Source organism: Lampetra planeri, unplaced genomic scaffold (assembly GCF_965212315.1).
Source record: "Lampetra planeri unplaced genomic scaffold, kcLamPlan1.2.h2 scaffold_211, whole genome shotgun sequence".
NCBI classification, from domain to species: Eukaryota; Metazoa; Chordata; class Hyperoartia; order Petromyzontiformes; family Petromyzontidae; genus Lampetra; species Lampetra planeri.
Window position 1 is genome coordinate 57601 of NW_027614872.1, and position 24688 is coordinate 82288.

Genomic DNA, 24688 nt, shown 5'->3' on the forward strand with positions numbered 1-24688 from the left:
GTTGCCAACTCAACCATTAGATATACACGGGGTGGTAATTCTTGCGGTCTCTCATTTACTTGATACCAGAGGTGGGACAAAGTCATTGTTATGCAAGTCCAAGTCGAGTCGCAAGTCATCAAATTCATGACTCGAGTCTGACTCGAGTCCAAGTCACATGACTCGAGTCCACATCTCATAGGTGGGACAAAGTCATTGTTATGCAAGTCCAAGTCGAGTCGCAAGTCATCAAATTCATGACTCGAGTCTGACTCGAGTCCAAGTCACATGACTCGAGTCCACATCTCATAGGTGGGACAAAGTCATTGTTATGCAAGTCCAAGTCGAGTCGCAAGTCATCAAATTCATGACTCGAGTCTGACTCGAGTCCAAGTCACATGACTCGAGTCCACATCTCATAGGTGGGACAAAGTCATTGTTATGCAAGTCCAAGTCGAGTCGCAAGTCATCAAATTCAAGACTCGAGTCTGACTCGAGTCCAAGTCACATGACTCGAGTCCACATCTCATAGGTGGGACAAAGTCATTGTTATGCAAGTCCAAGTCGAGTCGCAAGTCATCAAATTCATGACTCGAGTCTGACTCGAGTCCAAGTCACATGACTCGAGTCCACATCTCATAGGTGGGACAAAGTCATTGTTATGCAAGTCCAAGTCGAGTCGCAAGTCATCAAATTCATGACTCGAGTCTGACTCGAGTCCAAGTCACATGACTCGAGTCCACATCTCATAGGTGGGACAAAGTCATTGTTATGCAAGTCCAAGTCGAGTCGCAAGTCATCAAATTCATGACTCGAGACTGACTCGAGTCCAAGTCACATGACTCGAGTCCACATCTCATAGGTGGGACAAAGTCATTGTTATGCAAGTCCAAGTCGAGTCGCAAGTCATCAAATTCATGACTCGAGTCTGACTCGAGTCCAAGTCACATGACTCGAGTCCACACCTCTGCTTGATACAGCCGTCGTGGCTGTGACGGTTCCACCTGAAAGACGGGAAGGCTTGTGTTGCTTCCGAAACGTCGTGAATTTTTTATTTTGTTTTATTTTACTTTTATTAATTTGCATTTTTTTACCTACGTGACTTTACCGAAAAAAACTAAGAATATCGAAATTCAAATTTGAAAAAAAATTATAATCCACTCTCTCTCTTTTGTTTCTTGGTCTAAATCCAAGCGTGAATCTTCCCCTCCACCCCCCCTCACCTCCATTATAATTTTATCACGATCACCACGATCTAGCCGCTCCTGGATGGAGATGAACGATGGCTATGACCTGCGCGTGTTCTCTCATCCACGCGTTTCTTTCTCTCTCTTTGCATCTCAATTAAAATCAAAGCGTGGCATGTCTCCATGCTGTTAGCAGAGGCGTCGTGGTCTGTCCCCTGCTGGATGGAGATGAATGCCTCTAATCGGTTCATGTTCTAGATTTGAAGCTTTCGTGACTGCAAGGATTCATATTCTTAGGTTTTTTCGGTAAAGTCACGTAGGTAAAACATTACAATTAAAATTAATAAAAGTAAAATAAAAAATAAAATAAAAATCACGACGTTTCGGAGGCAACACAAGCTTCCGTCTTCAGGTGGAACCGTCACAGCACGATAGCTGTATCATTTATTTTTTATTTTACTTTTTATTTAACTTTTATTAATTTTAATTTTAATTTTTTACCTACGTGACTTTACCGAAAAAACCTAAGAATACGGTTCATGTTCTCTCGTCCACGTGTTCCCATCTCGCTGTGTGTCTCGCAATGTTCTTCCCAGCATGCATCTCTCCAGGCCTCTCTGCACACTTTTCAATTTTAGTTTCACGTTTGTCACTGCTGATCACGCGGATGCCACGGTGGCTAGGAGATGTTGACTACCTCGCCTGGTGTACAGGAGGTCGTGGGTTCGATCCAAAACCCTGACGCCTGCTGTATATTTGGGGTTTGCGTGTCTCTCTCATCATCATCATCATCACGGTGGCTAGGAGATGTTAACTACCTCGCCTGGTGTACAGGAGGTCGTGGGTTCGATCCCGAACCTGACGCCTGCTGCTGTATATTTAAAATGTGCGTCTCTCTCTCTCTTCAGCGTGGTCGCGTGGATTTTTCTCCGGGTCCTCCGCTTTTGATCCCCTCCGCAAATGTATAAACAAGCGCTTGAGAGTTATTTCGCTGCCGTGAATTTCCCCACGTTTGACGATGAGGCCACTTCCATTGAGCTGTCATTCGTGATGTCCAGGTCGCTTCTGAAAAGCAAATCGGCCATCGTAGCCTGAGCAGTGGGCCCTTACCTGGCAGGAAAATAAAATAATTAAATTTCGATTTAAAGCTTTCGTGACTGCAGGGATTCATCTTCTTGGTTCTTTCGGTAAAGTCACGTAGAAGGGAAATAATAAAATAATAAAAATAAAACATTATAAAATAATTCTCACGACGTTTCGGCCATAACGCAAGTAGCCGTCCTCAGGTGAAGAACAGGTCTGTCTTTCCTACAGACCTGTTTTTCACCTGGGGACGGCTGCTTGCGTTGTGGCCGAAACGTCGTGAGAATTATTTTATTATGTTTTATTTTTATTATTTTATTATTTCCCTTCCACGTGACTTTACCGAAAGAACCAAGAAGATGAAATAATTAGTTCACAGCTTTTAAAAAAAATCCTTTCTGATGATGCCAGTCGCAAGGCACGCGCGAAACAGCGGCCCACAAATAAATGATGATTCGTTGTGTAGCCCACACAAGTGCTGTTAGCGAGCGCCTATTTAAAGTAGTGCGCGAAGGGCTGGTGTGGCCACAACGGCGCCCGACCGCCTTTGTCTCCCCAGCGTGGAAGGTTTTTTTTTGGGGGGGGGGGGGGACGCCCAAAGGTGATCCGTTGAGGCTGAGTCGACCTAGGGGAGCGCCAGGACTGGTTAAGTGAATCGCCCCTGATGTTGGCCGTGAGTGGGAGTTGAACTTATGGTGCCGGTTTTTGTTTGGGAGAGGTAGGGGAGAGGTAGGAGAGTGCGTGGAAGGGAGTGGAGTGAGATGAGAGGGGAAAGGTAGGAGAGTGCGTGGAGGGGAGTGGAGTGAGATGTGAGGGGAGAGGCAGGAGAGTGCGTGGAGGGGAGTGGAGTGAGATGAGAGGGGAGAGGCAGGAGAGAGCGTAACTCCGCCGCTAGTAGTGTATCATCATGCGTCTGATAAAAATCACGTCTCAGCAAATACTGCTGAGGGTCCACTTCAAATCGAGCTCGTTATCCACATTAAGCGAACGGCTTTGATGTGCCCTGCGTTGAGGGTTCGTCACATGACGATCAGCTCACCGTTCCACAAGGCTCAGAGCTGGAACTCAGCCAAAGTTAAATGAAGCATCTAATTTTATGTGAAGGTGGGCGAGAGTGGGGGGGGGGGGTAAATTCGCGTGCAAGTTTTTGGTGACCGGACCGAGACAGTTTAATCACAACTCAGTCTATGTAAGTCTTTGGGTCTCTGTGTAAGTCTATGGGTCTCTGTGTGAGTCTGTGGGTTTTATGTAAGTCTATGGGTCTCTGTGTGAGTCTATGGGTCTTTGTGTAAGTCTATGGGTCTCTGTATGAGTCTATGGGTCTCTGTGTGAGTCTATGGGTCTCTATGTGAGGCTATGGGTCTCTGTGTGAGTCTATGGGTCTCTGTGTAAGTCTATGGGTCTCTGTGTGAGTCTATGGGTCTCTGTGTGAGTCTATGGGTCTCCGTGCGAGTCTATGGGTCTCTGTGTGAGTCTGTGGGTTTTATGTAAGTCTATGGGTCTCTGTGTGAGTCTATGGGTCTTTGTGTGAGTCTATGGGACTCTGTGTAAGTCTATGGGTCTCTGTATGAGTCTATGGGTCTCTGTGTGAGTCTATGGGTCTCTATGTGAGGCTATGGGTCTTTGTGTGAGTCTATGGGTCTCTGTGTAAGTCTATGGGTCTCTGTGTGAGTCTATGGGTCTCTGTGTGAGTCTATGGGTCTCTGTGTGAGTTTATGGGTCTCCGTGCGAGTCTATGGGTCTCTGTGTAAGTCTATGGGTCTCTGTGTGAGTCTATGAGTCTCTGTGCGAGTCTATGGGTCTCTGTGTGAGTCTATGAGTCTCTGTGCGAGTCTATGGGTCTCTGTGTAAGTCTATGGGTCTCTGTGTGAGTCTATGAGTCTCTGTGCGAGTCTATGAGTCTCTGTGTGAGTCTATGGGTCTCTGTGTGAGTCTATGGGTCTCTGTGTGAGTCTGTGTCTCTGTGTGAGTCTATGGGTCTCTGTGTTAAGACAGTCAGACGCCATGTGGACAATAATTGCCTTTTGACGTGCGCGCAACGTAGGTTACCCACAACGCACGGAATTCGAATCACTCGTCATTTGCCGTCGTGCATGTATGTGCGTTGAACTTCTTTCGCACCGTACGTAGCCAACCGCGCTAATCAACACGGTGTCCCCTGTCTGTCGCCAGCCTCGGGAATTGCCAAGCGACTCCCACGAAGACTTCAAGCGACACATCCAGTGGCACCAGCTACTACTTCACCAGCAGCAGCAGCGGCTACAGCAGCAGCAGCAACTACAGCAGCTACAGCAGTAGCAGCAGCAGCTCCAGCAGTAGCAGCAGCTACAGCAGCCGCAGCAGCTGCAGCAGCAGCAGCAGCAGCTACAGCAGCAGCAGCTTCTACAGCAGCAGCAGCTTCTACAGCAGCAGCAGCTACAGCAGCAGCAACTACAGCAGCAGCAGCAGCTACAGCAGCAGCAGCAGCTACAGCAGCAGCAACTACATCAGCAGCAGCAGCAACTACAGCAGCAGCATCATCAACTACAGCTACAGCAGCTACAGCAGCAGCAACTACATCAGCAGCAGCAGCAGCTACTACAGCTACAGCAGCAGCAACTACAGCAGCTACAGCAGCAGCTACAGCAGCTACAGCAGCAGCAGCAGCTACAGCAACAGCTACATCAGCTCCAGCATCAGCAGCAGCACCATGCCGGGCCCAATGCGGTCACAGCCACCGGGCAAGGTGGCACCGGGTCGTGTCACGGCCACTCCAACCGTCACCAAGTCGGCGGCTGCTCCAGCGGCTGCTGCCCCAGCGGTGACCCCCCCTGCCAAGGCGTCGTCGGTGGACGTGGAGGCTGAGCAGTACCTGTTCGTGGACAAGGGCGCCGTGAATAACCCCGCGGCGCAGGCCGACTGGAGCGCCAAGCGGCTCGTGTGGGTGCCCTCCGAGAAGCATGGGTTCGAGGCGGCCAGCGTCAAAGGTGCGGGGGTGGGTGGGGTGGGGTGGGTGGGTGGGGTGAGTGGGGTGGGTGGGTGAGTGGGTGGGTGGGGTGGGGTGGGTGGGTGGGTGGGGGGGTGGGTGGGGTGGGTGGGGTGGGGTGGGTAGGTGTTTGGGGTGAGTGGGGTGGGTGGGGTGGGTGAGGTGAGTGGGGTGGGTTGGTGGGGTGAGTGGGTGGGGTGGGTTGGTGGTTGGGGTGGGTGGGTGAGTGGGGTGGATGGGGTGAGTGGGTGGGTGGGGTGGGTGGGGTGGGGTGGGTTGGTGGGGTAAGTGGGGTTGGTGGGGTGGATGGGGTGAGTGGGGTGGATGGGGTGGGTGGGGTGAGTGGGATGAGTTGGGTAGGTGGGGTTTGGTGGATGGGTTGGGTGATGGTGAGTGGGGTGAGTGGGGTAGGTAGGGGATGGGGTGAGTGGGGTGAGGGTGGTGGGTGGGGTGGGTGGGGTTTGGTGGATGGGTGGGGGTGGATGGGGTTGGTGGGGTGAGTGGGTAGGGTGGGTGATGAGCCACTCCGTAGACCTGTCATTTAATGATGGTCAGATCTAATAATAGGGGGTTTTCCCCTTTTCTCTGGCAACAAAACTGAAACATTTTTACCAGGATTCATGTCTGCATTAACCACCATACTTGCGCTCAAAATGCAAACAAAAAACACGCTCTGATAATATTTGCATTGTCCTTGAAGCTGATTGGTCCACCACCAGAGACAGCTTTCTTTTGTGCCTCGTCTTGAGACGAGACATGAATTCTTGTAAAAAAAGGTTTCAGTTTTGTTGCCAGAATTATTATTATATCTGACCATCATTAAATGACAGGTCTACAGAGTAGCTCATCCACATTTAGCAACGCCCACTGATGTGATTTAGATGACTTCGCTTGCTAGAACATTTCCACGGGATAAGCCGCTTTGTTGAGCGATGATTTGTGGCCAGGTCGCTTCTGAAAAGTAAATTAATACCGACTCTTTGGTTCTTAAATTTTTTTACCTACGTGACTTTACCGAAAAAAACCTAAGAATATGAATAAGAAAACCCTATTATTATATTTTGGTACTAGCAAAGGAGGTCCAATGATGAAGATGGTCAGATCGCTTCTTAAAAAAAAAGACCTACAAAACTAAGTTTGGGGCCTTAACTGATTTTTTTTTAAATGTAAAAAAAAAAAGTTTCGTTTGAAAAAAAAAAAACATTTCCAGTAAAAAAAAATTAACCCGTAAAAACAAAGTTTTTCACTATAAATCCTTTATATGCGTGGCATCGGGGCGGCTAGAGTCCTCTCGTCCTCTGGCTTGAGATGGCTGCCACCTATGGGTCAGATGATTGTGTGCCAGCATTAACCAATTGGTAAATAAATATTTTAAAAGCATTCGCTAAACAGTGTAAAAATTTGGAACAAAAATTTTCACAAAAATGCATTGTCACGCACAACGAGTCTGTGTGCAAAATGTCAGCTCGATTGGATCACGGGAAGTGGGTTAAAAAAACGACCGAAAGATTTGCACGGTCCTAAGCGCGCAAGCAAGCGAGCGAGCGAGCGAACTTAACCTAAAGGATTTTTAAAAAACCAGCCCTCGATCCGAAATCCCGTCCGCCGTCGGAGTAAATCCATTCCGCGTGTTTGCCCCCCGCAGAGGAAAAGGGTGACGAGGTGCTGGTGGAGCTAGTGGAGAGCAGCAAGAAGATCACCGTGAGCCAGGGAGATGTCCAGAAGATGAACCCGCCCAAGTTCTCCAAGGTGGAGGACATGGCGGAGCTCACGTGCCTCAACGAGGCGTCGGTGCTGCACAACCTCAAGGACCGCTACTACTCGGGGCTCATCTACGTGAGTGCAGGCCCCGGACGGCGGGTCGGTGGTGGTGGCGGTGGTGGCGGTGGTTGTGGTGGTGGTGGTGGTGGTTGTTGTTATGGAGATTCTGGTGGTGGTGGGGCAGTTTGTGGCGGTGGTGGGGCAGTTTGTGGCGGTGGTGGTGGCGGTGGTGGTGGTTGTTGTGGTGGTGGTGGTTGTTGTAGTGGAGATTGTGGTGGTGGTGGTTGCGTTTGTGGCGGCGGTGGTGGGGCAGTTTGTGGTGGTGGTGGGGCAGTTTGTGGTGGTGGCGGTGGCGGTGGTTGTTGTGGTGGTGGTGGTTGTTGTTGTAGTGGAGATTGTGGTGGTGGTTGTAGTGGAGATTGTGGTGGTGGTTGTTGTGGTGGAGATTCTGGTGGCGGTGGCGGTGGTGATGGTTGAGTTTGTGGCGGTGGAGGTGGCGGTGGTGGTTGTTGTAGTGGAGATTGTGGTGGTGGTTGTTGTTGTGGAGATTCTGGTGGTGGTGGCGTCGGTGGTGGTGGTGGTTGAGTTTGTAGTGGTGGTGAGGCAGTTTGTGGTGGTGGTTGTTGTGGTGGTTGAGTTTGTGGTGGTGGTGGTGGTGGGGCAGTTTGTGGTGGTGGTTGTAGTAGAGATTGTGGTGGTGATGGCGGTGGTGGTGGTTGTTGTAATGGAGTTTGTGGCGGTGGTTGAGTTTGTGGTGGTAGTGGGGCAGTTTGTGGTTGTGGTGATGGTGGAGTTTGTGGTGGTGGTTAAGTTTGTGGTGGAGGTGGTGGTGATGGTGATGGTAGAAGTGGTTGTGTCGGTAGAGATGGTGGTGGTAGAGGAGGTGTTGGTGGCTCAGAGATGTTAACTACCTCGCCTGGCATTCAGGATGTCGTGGGTTTGATAACGACCCTGACGCCTGCTGCTGTATTCTTAGAGTTTGCGTGTCTCTCTCTCTCATCATCATCACGGTGGCTAGGAGATGTTAACTACCTCGCCTGGTATACAGGAGATCATGGGTTCGATCTCGAACCTGACGCCTGCTGTATATTTGGAGTTTGCGTGTCTCTCTCTCTCATCATCATCACGGTGGCTAGGAGATGTTAACTACCTCGCCTGGTGTACAGGAGGTCGTGGGGTTTGATCCCGACCCTAATGCCTGCTGTAGATGTGGAGTTTGCATCTCTCTCTCTCTATCTCCCCGTGGTCGCGTGGATTTTTCTCCGGGTCCTCCGGTTTTCCCCTCCCACATTTAGAATCAACGTCGCGAGTTGGGAATTATTTGGCTGCTGTAATTGATCCTCATGGCGGTACCCCGGGGTGCCAAATAATGCAAAACTGGCCGAGGCAATTAAATATTTTTTTATTTCTGGGACACTTTTTTTCTCAACGGGTGTTACATAACTCCGCGACTGGGGTACCAATCAATCCGACATCAAATTTCGATTTAAAGCTTTCGTGACTGCAGGGATTCATTTTCTTGGTTCTTTCGGTAAAGTCACGTAGAAGGGAAATAATACAATAATAAAAATAAAACTTCATAAAATACAATTCTCACGACGTTTCGGCCACAACGCAAGCAGCCGTCCTCAGGTGAAGAACAGGGCTGTCAGAAAGACAGCGTCTGAAACGTCGTGAGAATTATTTTATTATGTTTTATTTTTATTATTTTATTATTTCCCTTCTACGTGACGACTTTACCGAAAGAACCAAGAAGATGAATCCCTGCAGTCACGAAAGAAGCTTTAAATCGAAAGTGTACAGCTCCCTCGAGATGAGTCGATTGCCACGTCGCTCACCATCAACAGACTAAAAACGACTTCATCACGGACATTGTGCGAGAGCCGGGGACACTATGGTAGCGCCATAAGGTCCCAATGTCCACACATCGCAGACGATGATAAGGAATATTCTTAGTTTTTTTCGGTAAAGTCACGTAGGTAAAACATTACAATTAATAAAAGTAAAATAAAAATGAAGTAAAAATCACGACGTTTTTTTTTTATTTTTATTTTACTTTCATTAATTTTTTTTTACCTACGTGACTTTACCGAAAGAACCTAAGAATATGAATCCTTGCAGTCACGAAAGCTTCAAATCTAGAAAGATGATAAGACACTTCGTTGAACTATCATTTGGGTTGACCAGGTTCGCATCAGAGAAAGAGCTCAGTGCGCCTTACCTGGTAAACAAGTATAACCCGTAAAAACAAAGTTTTTCACTCTAAATCCTTTATATGCGTGGCGGCTAGAGTCCTCTCGTCCTCTGGCTTGAGATGGCTGCCACCTATGGGTCAGATGATTGCATTGCACCATTAAGCAATTGGTAATTAAATATAATATTTTTGTCCTATAAAGTGTAACATTTTGGAACAAAAATTTTCACGAAAATTAATTGTCACGCACAACGAGTCTGTGTGGAAAACGTCAGCTCGATTGGATCACGGGAAGTGGGTTAAAAAACGACCGAAAGATTTGCACGGTCCTAAGCAAGCAAGCAAGCGAACTTAATATAAAGGATTTAAAAAGAGTGTAAATTGTAAAAAAAACACGTATCTATACGTGTACGTATCTCGATGCGCGTATCTCTGTGCGTGAGACGGCTTGCCTGCCTAGAGGCACATACAGTAATCCCTCGCCACTTCGCGGTTCAAGTTTCGCGGCCTCAGTGCATCGCGGATTTTTCGAACTGATTTAAAGGCCTCATTATACCTGTGCAGTAACACCATCATCATCATCATCATTCATCATCACATTCATCGAACTGCACACAGGTCTGTCATCGTCGTCATTGTCATCGTCAGTGTCATCGTCGTCGTCGTCATTACTGGAGTCAAGTCTCAAGATACTACTGTCATTGGTGATTGTAGAACACCATAATACGTATCGTATGAGAGAGAGAGAGAGAGTGAATGTATAATATTAAGGTTTTGTAATTAAATAGATTTAAGTAAAATATATAAAGTATAAATATACATATTTTAAACATTCTGGTACCCACACACACATAGACGGAAATTCCTAGGGGGGCCAATCCTACTTCGCGGATTTTCAGCTATCGCAAGGGGTTCCGGCCCCCATTAACCGCGATAAACGAGGGATCACTGTATACCGAATTCAAACCGCGTAGAGTGAGTTGCGCGTAGTATTGGCTCGGCAGCACAAGGCAGCAGTGACGTTCGCACGAACCGAACACCCGCGGATATCGAGGGAAACAGCGCGACTGGTGCCAAACCGAACACCCGCGGATATCGAGGGAAACATCGCGACTCGTGCCAAGCAGAAACTTCCCGCTGTGTCTGCCTCCGCCTATAAAGCCGAACGCGTCCCGTTTCGCTCCGTCAGGCGGGCGGCTTCGCGCAGCCCCGATACGGCGCAGAGATTGTCGAGATTCTGGTTGTGCGGGGGTGGGGGTGAAGGGAGTCTCATCGGCAGTGAGTGTTAGGCTCGCGAGCTACGATCTGTCCCGTCGGGCAAGTTCAAGTTCAAGTATTAGGTATAGCCCTGTGAGCCATTCGGCTCTTGAATCGGGTGCAACCGCAACAAACAAAAAACTAAAACATGAACAAAAAAACATCTTAAAGTGACTATGTGACTAAGCGCAAACAGAAAATCCAAGAAAAGACAGCAAAATATTGCAGAAAAAGTACCGTGTACACCAACGCTGTGTGCAAACATCCCAGTGGGATGCAAGTCAAACAACAACAACAACCACAAGACAACTTAGATTAAGGCCATCAGTCTAACTCTGTACTACAACAAACAAACATGGCCAAACAAATACACTTTTCGAAATCACCAAAATAAAGCCATAAAAGCAATGAAACAGTGATCATAGGAACTGTGACGGAAAAACGCTCCCCTCTACACCCACCATTCTGGCGAATTGCCCGATGATGCTGGATGCAATTACCAGCGAAACGTCGTACTACTCAAATTGTAAATGTTGTGGTTTCACGCTTCAACACACCGGTGGGCTAAAGCAGTGAACTATTTGTCTTTTGTCAACGTGACACTTTTTTTTTTACTGATTGGCCGTGTCGGGTGGTGGAGGGTTACGACACATTTATAAATAACGCGATCTAAACCCAAAAATCGTTGATTATGAACAATATTGGTCGCGAAAGCCTGCTACGTGTTAAACCCACGGGGAAGACCACCACCACGTGGCCTCCCGAACACGCAAGAGCAATACCCCGACACACGAACTCAGGGCCATAATAGGCGAGCTTTGTTGACAGAACCCCTCGTAAAACTATCGGACGGGGAGATAATGTGAGGGTGGGAGGGTGGAAGGGAGGGAGGGGGAGCGGTGGTGCAGTGGTTAGCGCACTAACGCGACGAACCCCGCGAGATAACCCCACACCTTGTCAACCCCTTATCAGTGCCCTACCTTCTTCTTGGTTCTTTCGGTAAAGTCACGTAGAATGGAAATAATAAAATGATAAAAATAAAACATGACAAAATAATTATCACGACGTTTCGGCCACAACGCAAGCAGCCGTCCACAAATGAGGACCTGTTGCGGTGTGTAGTAAACATCGTCACTGGGGAGACAAAGGCGGCCGGGCTTGGTGCTGGCCACCCACCCCCTCGTGTGTCGTTTCGGCCTTCATAGGTTGTGCTACTCGCTAACAGCACTTGCCCCAACAGTCTGTTAAGGCTACACGGGGGATCTTTGTCTTTGATGTATGGAATAACAGTAGGGGGACACCTTGTGTGTCTTTGTGAAACATCTAGCGAGCAGCGCACAACAACAACAATGACAACAACAACAACAATGTCAACAACAACAAGCAGCCGCCACTCGCCGCCGAGTGGCGGTTCACGTCACAACAGCGCTCGTGCCAGGCTAGGTGCACGTTGAGGCCACGTGAAGCGTCGATCGCCCGCTGGCAGGAGGAGGTCACGGGGCAGATCCCGCAGGTGCCACGGGTCGACTGACTGAGACGAGTGGCCGATGCACCTCCCGTGCCCCCCTACTGTGCCAACTCTCCGTGCTTTAGCCACCCGGCGCTCGTTGTTGTGAGCGTCGCTCCTCCGCCCTCCGTCGTTGGCTGGAGGTGCGGACTTGATACAGCTGTCGTGGCTGTGACGGTTCCACCTGAAGACGGAAGCTTGTGTTGCCTCCGAAACGTCGTGATTTTTATTTTATTTTTATTTAACTTTTATTAATTTTACATTTTTTTACCTACGTGACTTTACCGACAAAACCGAAGAATACGAATGTGCGGACTTCCCTCCAACTGACCCAGCAGCAGCAGCAGCAGCATCGGGCAGCATCCTTCACGAGCCTCCTCCTACGGGGGGGGGGCGATCTTGACACCGCTGGTACCGCTGATCGGCAAGTCCGCTCAACGCAGGCGTGGCTTGGGAACCCGGCGGACGGATTTTCGCACGAATGGGAGCAATTTGCTAATCGGCACGAAAAGAAAAAAGAGAGAAAAAAAAACACGTGACAAGAAAAGGGGGTTGTAAAGAAATAGAAAAATAACGATCGTCATCACCATCACCGCCACGGAAATAATGAAATAACGCAACCGGGTCCTCTGGTGGGTGAGAGAAGAGAAACAGGGCAGGTGGAGGGGGGGGGGGTCGGGTTGAAACATCGGACCCCCCCCCCCCATCCAAAAATAATAATTTGTTAAATAATAACGATGTCAAAAACTACACACGCGCAAGTCCACCGGGTCGTGAACTCGGAGAAATACCGCAAAAGGCGGATGCGTGTGGATGTGCGGTTGTGTGTGTAGGGGGGGGGGGGAGCGGTGGTGTAGCGGTTAGCGCGCTGCGCTATGAACCTGGCGACCCGGGTTCGGTTCACGGCTAAGACCAGTGACGATTATCTGAACCGGTCCTGGGACTCCCCTAGGTTGACTCAGCCTCAAATGAGTACCCTGGTACGGTGTGTAAACATCGCCACTGGGGAGACAAAGGCGGTCGGGCGTGGTGCTGGCCACTCACCCTCTCGTGTGCCGTGCCGGCCTTCATAGGTGCTCACTAACAGCACTTGCCCCTACAGTCTGTTAAGGCTATACGGGGGATCTTTATCTTTGTAGGGGGGGGAGCAGGGGGTGGTGGTGGTGGAGGAGGGTTGGGGGGGGGGGTGCTCGAAGGAGCTGAAGCGGTGAGAGACAGAGAATCTCCCTACAAGGACACGAAGCAGCAAGCGCGTTGCACGGTCCGATTTTTTTTTCTTCTTGAGCGGGGGGTTTCTAATCTCAATGACGTCAAATTTGGTCCGGAGTTTTTAAAAAATAACACAAAATAACGTTCTGCCTCCTCCTCCTCTTCTTCCTCCCGCTCCCCCTCCCCTCTGCACCCCTCCCCCCGTCAGCCCCCTTCCAAAAGACACAAACCCCCCGTAGAGTGTTGCTTCCGAAACGTCGTGAATTTTTTAATTTGTGTTATTTTACTTTGATTAATTTTAAAAAATTTTACCTACGTGACTTTACCGAAACAACCTAAGAGTATGAATCCTTGCAGTCACGAAAGCTTCAAATCTAGAACCCCCGTAGAGTCTGTCACAGACTGCAAGCGCTGTTAGCGGGTAGTTAACCGATGAAGGCCGGCAACCACGCACGCGCCGCCTTTGTCTCCCTAGTGGCGACCTTCACCACGCACCGCACCCAGCGAGGCTGAGTCGACCTAGGGGAGGCCCAGGACCAGTTTAGATAATTCTCGTCGCTGGCGTTGGTGGCCGTGAGCGGGAATCGAACTCGGGTGGCCGGGGTTCGTAGCGTGGCGTAGCGCTAACCACTGCACCCCAATCCTGCATTTAAACCCCAGTCCTGCATTTAAACCCCAGTCCTGCATTTAAACCCCAATCCTGCACTTAAACCCCAGTCCTGCATTTAAACCCCAGTCCTGCATTTAAACCCCAATCCTGCATTTAAACCCCAGTCCTGCATTTAAACCCTAATCCTGCATTTAAACCCCAGTCCTGCATTTAAACCCCAGTCCTGCATTTAAACCCCAATCCTGAATTTAAACCCCAGTCCTGCATTTAAACCCCAGTCCTGCATTTAAACCCCAATCCTGCATTTAAACCCCAAGTCCTGCATTTAAACCCCAGTCCTGAATTTAAACCCCAATCCTGCATTTAAACCCCAATCCTGAATTTAAACCCCAATCCTGCATTTAAACCCCAATCCTGCATTTAAACCCCAGTCCTGAATTTAAACCCCAGTCCTGAATTTAAACCCCAATCCTGCATTTAAACCCCAGTCCTGCATTGAAACCCTAATCCTGCATTTAAACCCTAATCCTGCATTTAAACATCAGTCCTGCATTTAAACCCCAGTCCTGCATTTAAACCCCAAGTCCTGCATTTAAACCCCAATCCTGAATTTAAACCCCAATCCTGCATTTAAACCCCAATCCTGCATTTAAACCCAGTCCTGAATTTAAACCCCAGTCCTGAATTTAAACCCCAATCCTGCATTTAAACCCCAGTCCGGCATTGAAACCCTAATCCTGCATTTAAACCCTAATCCTGCATTTAAACATCAGTCCTGCATTTAAACCCCAGTCCTGCATTTAAACCCCAGTCCTGCATTTAAACCCTAATCCTGCATTTAAACATCAGTCCTGCATTTAAACATCAGTCCTGCATTTAAACCCCAGTCCTGCATTTAAACCCCAGTCCTGCATTTAAACCCCAGTCCTGAATTTAAACCCCAATCCTGCATTTAAACCCCAAGTCCTGCATTTAAACCCCAGTCCTGAATTTAAACCCCAATCCTGCATTTAAACCCCAATCCTGAATTTAAACCCCAATCCTGCATTTAAACCCCAATCCTGCATTTAAACCCCAGTCCTGAATTTAAACCCCAGTCCTGAATTTAAACCCCAATCCTGCATTTAAACCCCAGTCCTGCATTGAAACCCTAATCCTGCATTTAAACCCTAATCCTGCATTTAAACATCAGTCCTGCATTTAAACCCCAGTCCTGCATTTAAACCCCAAGTCCTGCATTTAAACCCCAGTCCTGAATTTAAACCCCAGTCCTGCATTTAAACCCCAGTCTTGCATTTAAACCCCAATCCTGCATTTAAACCCCAGTCCTGCATTTAAACCCCAAGTCCTGCATTTAAACCCCAGTCACGCATTTAAACCCCAGTCCTGCATTTAAACCCCAAGTCCTGCATTTAAACCCCAGTCCCGAATTTAAACCCCAGTCCTGCATTTAAACCCCAGTCCTGCATTTAAACCCCAATCCTGCATTTAAACCCCAGTCCTGCATTTAAACCCCAGTCCTGCATTTAAACCCCAGTCCTGCATTTAAACCCCAATCCTGCATTTAAACCCCAGTCCTGCATTTAAACCCCAGTCCTGCATTTAAACCCCAGTCCTGCATTTAAACCCCAGTCCTGCATTTAAACCCCAGTCCTGCATTTAAACCCCAGTCCTGCATTTAAACCCCAAGTCCTGCATTTAAACCCCAGTCCTGAATTTAAACCCCAATCCTGCATTTAAACCCCAGTCCTGCATTTAAACCCCAATCCTGCATTTAAACTGCAGCCCTGCATTTAAACCCCAGCCCTCCATAGACTTACATAGATACACACAAACTCACATAGAGACGCATAGACTCACATAGAGACCCATAGACTCACATAGAGACCAATAGAATCACATAGAGACCAATAGAATCACATATAGACACATAAACTCACACAGAGACCCCGCATACTTAGATAGAGACCCATAGACTTACATAGATACAAACAGACTCACATAAATTCGCATACACTCACATAGAGACTAATAGACTCACATAGAGACCCACAGACTCACATACAGATCCCGTAGACTTAAAGACGCATATACTTAGATAGAGACCCACAGACTCACATAGACACCCCGTGAACTTAGATAGACACCTATAGACTTAGATAGAGACCCACAGACTCACATAGAGACTCAGACTAAGATAGAGACCCATAGACTCACATAGAGACCTATGTAATCACATATATGCCATAGAATCACATAGAGACCCACAGACTCACATAGAGACTCATAGACTAAGATAGAGACCCATAGACTCACATAGAGACCTATGTAATCACATATATGCCATAGAATCACATAGAGACCCACAGACTCACATAGAGACTCATAGACTAAGATAGAGACCCATAGACTCACATAGAGACATATATAATCACATAGATGCCATAGTTTCCCTTAGAGACCCATAGACTCACATAGAGACACATAGACTCACATAGAGACCCATAGGCTCACAAAGAGACCCACGGACTCACATCGTGACCCCGTAGACTTAGAGACCCAGAGACTTGCATAGACTCTGAGTTGCGATTCGCCGGGTGCTCTAGCGCAGTGATATTGATGGTCTCACGAAATGCAGTCCCATACTATTTTGGTTTTATATTTAACTTGGTTAAATTCCAGCTCTGACAACTAAAAACGCGAGTGTATGGCTGGCGTGTGCTGAACGTCCCTTTGACGCGGAAGAGCGGGCGAGGAAAGTGCAGTTTCAAGAGTTCGATTGAATCTTGATTTGAAGCTTTCGTGACTGCGGGAATCCATACTCTTTGGTTCTTTCGGTAAAGTCACGTGGGTAGATTAATAAAACAAAAGTTCGATTGAGTTGAATTTGTCTCTCCCCCCCCCCCCTCCCATCTCTCTCACTCTCTCGACGGGATCTCTCAGATGTAGCTCTCTTCGCGATGTCCACTTCCGCGGGACGTTTCTCTAAGTCAGCCGACGGAGGGAGGGAGGTCTTGCGGACCTCTGTGCGAGAGTTTCCCGGACGAATACATTTTTATTATGATAATTGGTTTTTTACCCTTCTATCTGGCAACAAAACTGACACCTTTTTACGAGGAGTCATGTTTGCATAGACCGCAATACCTGCAGTCATAATGCAAACAAAAAACACAACTCTGATAATGTATGCACTGTCCTTGAAGTTGATTGGTCCACACCCGAGACAGCTTTCCTTAGAGCCTAGTCTCACATGGTGTTGGACCAGATGACGCCAACACCATGTGAGACTAGGCTCTAAGAAAAGCTGTCTCGGGTGTGGACCAATCAACTTCAAGGACAGTGCACATACATTATCAGAGTTATGTTTTTTTGTTTGCATTATGACTGCAGGTATTGCGGTCTATGCAAACATGACTCCTCGTAAAAAGGTGTCAGTTTTGTTGCCAGATAGAAGGGTAATAAAACAATTATCATATTTTGTTACTGGCAAATGAGGTTCCAATGGTGTAAATGCTCACCCCAAGCTCTCATACTCTGATGGTGCATTGTCTTTGAGTTGTGCGCCTTTTGGCGTCATTTGGTCCAACACCATGTGAGACTAGGCTCTAAGGAACGCTGTCTCGGGTGTGGACCAATCAACTTCAAGGACAGTGCACATTATCAGAGTTCTGTCTTTTGTTTGCATTATGACTGCAGGTATTGCGGTCTATGCAAACATGACTCCTTGTAAAAAGGTGTCAGTTTTGTTGCCAGATAGAAGGGTAAACAAACAATTATCATATTTTTACTGGCAAATGAGGTTCCAATGGTGTAAATTTTTATTTTTTGTTTTGGGGGGGGGGGGGGGGTCATGACGACGTGACAACCGATAGGGGAGCAATCGTGGCGATAAAAAATAAACTAAACTTGGAAGATCGAGGAGGAGGAGGAAGAGGGAATACATTTAACAGCACGAGTCCTGAACTCGTTGTTGCTGCTCTGCGATGGGAAAAAGAAAGAGACAGCTGTTGGTATTGTAGTGATAATAATACAAACCATGCCAATGGCGTGTACTGTGTAGGTACGCGTGTTGAACTTCTTTTTAGCATCGGAGGTGCGGGGGAAGAGCGTCAAACTAAACACAAGAAAAAGCAGTTGTAAAGAAATGAGTTTGTCCATCTAGATGATGATGATTTAAAAGTGGCAGAGCTCCCAGTTGGCTTCCTAACATCGGAAGGGCAGAACGTTCCAGACGGCCGTGAAAGCACGTTTTAAAGCGCCACGCGGCGATGATGATGATGATGCGGTGACCTCCACCGTCTTTGTCCGAGAAATTTCAAGAAAACCGTCCTTGTATATATGGCTCCTCCCACCCTCAACCAGTATATATACAAGGACTGTTTTATTGGAATTCATCATTCACTTGATACAGCTATCGTGCTGTGACGGTTCCACCTGAAGACGGAAGCTTGTGTTGCCTCCGAAACGTCGTGATTTTTATTTTATTTTTATTTATTTAAATTTTTTACTTTATGCAGCAATCGTGCTGTGACGGTTCCACCTGAAGACGGAAGCTTGTGTTGCCTCCGAAACGTCGTGATTTTTATTTTATTTTTATTTATTTAAATTTTTTACTTGATACAGCAATCGTGCTGTGACGGTTCCACCTGAAGACGGAAGCTTGTGTTGCCTCCGAAACGTCGTGATATTTATTTTATTTTTATTTATTTAAATTTTTTACTTGATACAGCAATCGTGCTGTGACGGTTCCACCTGAAGACGGAAGCTTGTGTTGCCTCCGAAACGTAGTGATTTTTATTTTATTTTTATTTATTTAAATTTTTTACTTGATACAGCAATCGTGCTGTGACGGTTCCACCTGAAGACGGAAGCTTGTGTTGCCTCCGAAACGTCGTGATTTTTATTTTATTTTTATTTATTTAAATGTTTTACTTGATACAGCAATCGTGCTGTGACGGTTCCACCTGAAGACGGAAGCTTGTGTTGCCTCCGAAACGTCGTGATTTTTATTTTATTTTTATTTATTTTATTTTTTTACTTGATGCAGCAATCGTGCTGTGACGGTTCCACCTGAAGACGGAAGCTTGTGTTGCCTCCGAAACGTCGTGATTTTTATTTTATTTTTATTTTACTTTTATTAATTTTAAATTTTGGCGTCATCTGGACCAGATGACGCCAACACCATGTGAGACTAGGCTCTAAGGAAAGCTGTCTCGGGTGTGGACCAATCAACTTCAAGGACAGTGCATACATTATCAGAGTTGTGTGTTTTGTTTGCATTACGACCGCAGGTATTGTGGTCTATGCAAAAATGACTCCTTGTAAAAAGGTGTCAGTTTTGTTGCCAGATAGAAGGGTAAAAAACCAATTATCATATTTTTACTGGCAAATGAGGTTCCCATAGTGTAAATGCTTATCCCCGAGCTCTCATACTCTGATGGTGCATTGTCTTTGAGTTGTGCACCTTTTGGCGTCATCTGGTCCAACACCATGTGAGACTAGGCTCTAAGGAAAGCTGTCTCGGGTGTGGACCAATCAACTTCAAGGACAGTACATATATTATCAGAGTTATGTTTTTTGTTTGCATTATGACTGCAGGTATTGTGGTCTATGCAAACATGACTCCTTGTAAAAAGGTGTCAGTTTTGTTGCCAGATAGAAGGGTAAACAAACAATTATCATATTTTTACTGGCAAATGAGGTTCCAATGGTGTACATTTTTATTTTTTGTTTTGGGGGGGGGGGGGGGTCATGACGACGTGACAACCGATAGGGGAGCAATCGTGGCGATAAAAAATAAACTAAACTTGGAAGATCGAGGAGGAGGAAGAGGGAATACATTTAACAGCACGAGTCCTGAACTCGTTGTTGCTGCTCTGCGATGGGAAAAAGAAAGAGACAGCTGTTGGTATTGTAGTGATAATAATACAAACCATGCCAATGGCGTGTACTGTGTAGGTACGCGTGTTGAACTTCTTTTTAGCATCGGAGGTGCGGGGGAAGAGCGTCAAACTAAACACAAGAAAAAGCAGTTGTAAAGAAATGAGTTTGTCCATCTAGATGATGATGATTTAAAAGTTGCAGAGCTCCCAGTTGGCTTCCTAACATCGGAAGGGCAGAACGTTCCAGACGGCCGTGAAAGCACGTTTTAAAGCGCCACGCGGCGATGATGATGATGATGCGGTGACCTCCACCGTCTTTGTCCGAGAAATTTCAAGAAAACCGTCCTTGTATATATGGCTCCTCCCACCCTCAACCAGTATATATACAAGGACTATTTTCTTGGAATTTATCATTTACTTGATGCAGCAATCGTGCTGTGACGGTTCCACCTGAAGACGGAAGCTTGTGTTGCCTCCGAAACGTCGTGATTTTTATTTTATTTTTATTTATTTTAATTTTTTACTTGATACAGCTGTCGTGGCTGTGACGGTTCCACCTGAAGACGGAAGCTTGTGTTGCGTCCGAAACGTCGTGATATTTATTTTATTTTTATTTATTTAAATTTTTTACTTGATACAGCAATCGTGCTGTGACGGTTCCACCTGAAGACGGAAGCTTGTGTTGCCTCCGAAACGTAGTGATTTTTATTTTATTTTTATTTATTTAAATTTTTTACTTGATACAGCAATCGTGCTGTGACGGTTCCACCTGAAGACGGAAGCTTGTGTTGCCTCCGAAACGTCGTGATTTTTATTTTATTTTTATTTAACTTTTATTAATTTTAATTTTTTACCTACGTGACTTTACCGAAAAAAACCTAAGAATATGAATCCTTGCAGTCACGAAAGCTTCAAATCTAGAAAGAGATTATTATTATTATAATAATCGTATAACTTACGATTCTATTAAGCGTACAACTCACAAACCCAAACCATCACTCTGCCCCCCACCCCCCACCCCCCACCCCCCACCACCGCACCCTCCCTCCCTTCCACCCACGGCCTCAACGCCAAATATTTACCAAAAGAGCTTCAGAATGGAGCGCGTAGTTTTAAATGCCACAATCATATGATGGGTCACGCGCCCTAATTGGTCACCAGCTCGCCACCCGCGTAAACACCTAGTCGGAATATTTATTTGGACAACTTGCAGGAGGAATCCGATGAGCTATGAAGCTTTTTTTTTCTTTTCACAAATGCCCGCCCAGTAAGGGCAACGGGGGGGGGGTGATAGTGTTTCAACGTCTTCTTGGTTCTTTCGGTAAAGTCACGTAGAAGGGAAGTAATACAATAATAAAAATAAAACAATCAAATAATTCTTCTTGGTTCTTTCGGTAAAGTCACGTAGAAGGGAAGTAATACAATAATAAAAATAAAACAATCAAATAATTCTTCTTGGTTCTTTCGGTAAAGTCACGTAGAAGGAAAATAATAAAATAATAAAAATAAAACATTTTTATTTTCCTTCTACGTGACTTTACCGAAAGAACCAAGAAGATGAATCCCTGCAGTCACGAAAGCTTTAAATCGAAATAAAATAATTCTCACGACGTTTCGGCCACAACGCAAGCAGCCGTCTTCACCTGAGGACGGCTGCTTGCGTTGTGGCCGAAACGTCGTGAGAATTGTATTTTATTATGTTTTATTTTTATTATTTTATTACTTCCCTTCTACGTGACTTTACCGAAAGAACCAAGAAGATGAATCCCTGCAGTCACGAAAGCGTTACAACGGCAAAACTTTACGCATACGCGCAAAAAAGTATCCATGGGACATTTTTCTTGCCAGGTGAGAAAGTATGAAAAATATGAAACAGATTTTTTTTGTTCACCATTTTTGGTTATCGAACATGGAGGTGTTGAAATGTTTGATGTTATCAGCTAAGGTCCACTGTGCTGTGTAGCTCTTGATTCAAAGCTTTCGTGACTGCAGGCATTCATACTCAGTGGGTTTTTTTCGGTAAAGTCACGTAGGTAAAATTAATAAAAGTAAAATAAAATAAAAATCACGACGTTTCGGAGGCAACACAAGCTTCCGTCTTCAGGTGGAAGCTTGTGTTGCCTCCGAAACGTCGTGATTTTTATTTTATTTTACTTTTATTAATTTTACCTACGTGACTTTACACGAAAGCTTCAAATCTAGAATTCAATTCTTCTACTTACGTGACTTTACCGAAAGACCCTAAGAGTGTGTAGTTCGTGTTCAGAAGCGAGCTGGCCATGACAAACGATAGCTCAACGAAGTGGCTTATCATCATAATCATCGTCATCGTGTGGAAATCTACAACCGCCAAATAACTCTGAACGCACCACGTTCATTCTAAATGTGGAGGGAAAAAACCGGAGGACCCGGAGAAAAATCCACGCGACCACGTGGAGAGAGAGAGAGACACGCAAACTCCAAATATACAGCAGCAGGCGTCAGGGTCGGGATCGAACCCACGACCTCCTGTACACCAGGCGAGGTAGTCAACATCTCCTATCCACCATGATGATGAGAGAGAGAGACACGCAAACTCCAAATATACAGCAGCAGGCGTCAGGGTCGGGATCGAACCCACGACCTCCTGCACACCAGGCGAGGTAGTCAACATCTCCTAGCCACCGTGATGATGATGAGAGACACGCAAACTCCAAATATACAGCAGCAGGCGTCAGAGTCGGGATCGAACCCACGACTTCCTGTATACCAGGCGAGGTAGTTAACATCTCCTAGCCACCGTGATGATGATGAGAGACACGCAAACTCCAAATACACAGCAGGCGTCAGGGTCGGGATCGAGCCCATGACCTCCTGTACACCAGGCGAGGTAGTCAACATCTCCGAGCCACCGTGATGATGATGAGAGAGAGAGAGAGACACGCAAACTCCAAATCTACAGCAACAGGCTTCAGAGTCGGGATCGAACCCACGACCTCCTGTACACCAGGCGAGGTAGTCAACATCTCCTAGCCACCGTGCGATTGAAAACACAGGAATGCAAAGTATCGGAAATATATTTTTCTTAAATGACCCAACAAAATGTAGAAATAAAACCACATCACTTCTTCCTTACCAAGCAAGGCCCACTGAGATATCAACCTATTGGGGGTGGGGGGGGTCTGTAAGCATGGGTGGGGGTGGGGGGCGTGGGAGTGGGGGAGCGGTGGCGCAGTGGTTAGCGCACCGGGCAAACGCGCCACGTGGCTTGCGTCCGTGATGTCCTTCCGACTCACGGAGCAGAGCAGTCAAATACCCCCCCCACCCCCCCCCAAGACAACATCAACAACAACAACAACACCAACAACAACACCAACAACAACAAGGTGGCCTTGCCCCTACTGCAAGCACCAAGATAAGTTACTGAACCCTCAATTATCTCACCGTTGACGTTGGCCCCGAGGTCGACCAGAGGTCGCAACCGGGTACCCGATACCCGTACCCTACCCGATACCCGGCTACCCAGCCAGGTACGGGTACAGGTACCCGTTTGCGACCCTGGTGCGGCCGGGTACGGGTACGGGTAAGGAATCAACCCTGGTGCGGCCAGGTACGGATACGGGTAAGGAATCAAAACCCGTTTGCGACCTCTGCGGTCGACTGAACTCGGGTTTTTTTTTGCAGCGCGTGAGTGCGCCAATCACTGCGCCACCGCTCACCACGTGGCCCCTGGAACGTTCGCGCGACGTTCTAGAGAAAGGGGCTGTGGAGCCGACTGACACATTCTGGGCACGGAGGGAAGAGAGTTTGGGTTCGATGCTCACTCGAGACTCGGGTTTTTTTGTTTTTCAAAAGCGTCATCCCTCCACTCCTACTACGTCCAGCGCACGTCTTGAACACCCTCATCATCCTCACCTCACCACCCCCCCCCCCTATCATCACCCTCCCTCACCGTCCTCACCATCCTCCCTCACCTCACCACCCCTCCCTCTCACTACCATCACCTTCCCTCACCATCCCCCCGTTCCTCACCTCACCTCATCACCCCTCCCTCCCCCTACCATCACCCTCCCTCACCATCCCCCCCCCCCCCTTCCTCACCTCACCTCACCACCCCTCCCTCTCACTACCATCACCCTCCCTCACCATCCTCACCCTTCCTCACCTCACCACCCCCCCCCCATCCTCACCCCCCCCCCCCCTCTCCCTCACCCCCCCCCCCATCCTCACCTCACCCCCCTCCCTCTCATTACCCCCCCCCCATCCATGTTCCCCGTCAACCAAAAACGAACTCACCATTCGTCATCCTTGCAAAGCGCTCTGACAAAATACCAGATAAGACTAAACTTGCGAAAATCCACATTTCCAAAATTGGTTGAAGCATTTGTTTTTGTTACTCCACAAAAAAATGTACCTCCCCCCCCCCCCCCTAAAATTATAATCGTTTCAAAATCCGAGGCACCTTTTTTTCGAACTTTGTTGTTGTTGTTATGGAGCGTTCAGGAATCACGAGCCCCCTCCCCCCCCCCACCCGATCAGCGGCGTGGGAAGGTGAGTGCCGGTTCGGCTCCCGCATCCCCCAAGTCGGCCTTTGTCCGGCGTGGAAGAGAAGGCCAAGCACCCCCGCTGAGTAACGGCGATCTCGAGACGTCCCCCACTTACAGCCTCTGCTGCCGTCAGTTGCTTTGAACGGGCCGTTGCAGGGCTGCGCCTATAACCTCGTATTGCCCGGCTTGTTGTATCCACGGTTAACCGGTGCGTGCGGATGTCAGGAGGTATTTTAAAAGCAGATAATAGGATTGCGGTAAAGAGCAACCATCCAGTGATGGGGATAAGTGGAGTTTAACTCGGTTGTATGTTTGTGATTAACATGGTGGGGGAGGCTCTATCAGAAAGTCCATCGCGTTTCCAGGAAAGAAGCATTAGTGGCGATGCTGTTTGTGTGTGTGTGACTCACTGTGGCGGAGTTCTTGTGGGAGTATGTGTCTGTGTGGGTGTGTGAGTGTGGGAGCGTGTGTCTGTGTGGGTGTGGGTGTGTGCACGTGTGAGTGTGTGGGAACGTGTGTCTGTGTGCG

The 24688-nt window shown here is 47.5% G+C and overlaps 1 protein-coding gene across 1 annotated transcript in view; it reads left to right on the top strand.

Moving 5' to 3' along the window:
- The first annotated feature begins 4424 nt into the window (after positions 1 to 4424).
- LOC144740396 (myosin-11-like) overlaps positions 4425 to 24688 on the top strand; it is a 60825-nt gene continuing 40561 nt past the window's right edge. The window contains exons 1-2 of the mRNA XM_078623247.1: positions 4425 to 5215; positions 6860 to 7050. Of these exons, the coding sequence (XP_078479373.1) occupies positions 4939 to 5215; positions 6860 to 7050 (468 nt within the window). The 5' untranslated portion in view covers positions 4425 to 4938. The remainder of the gene's footprint in view (positions 5216 to 6859; positions 7051 to 24688) is intronic.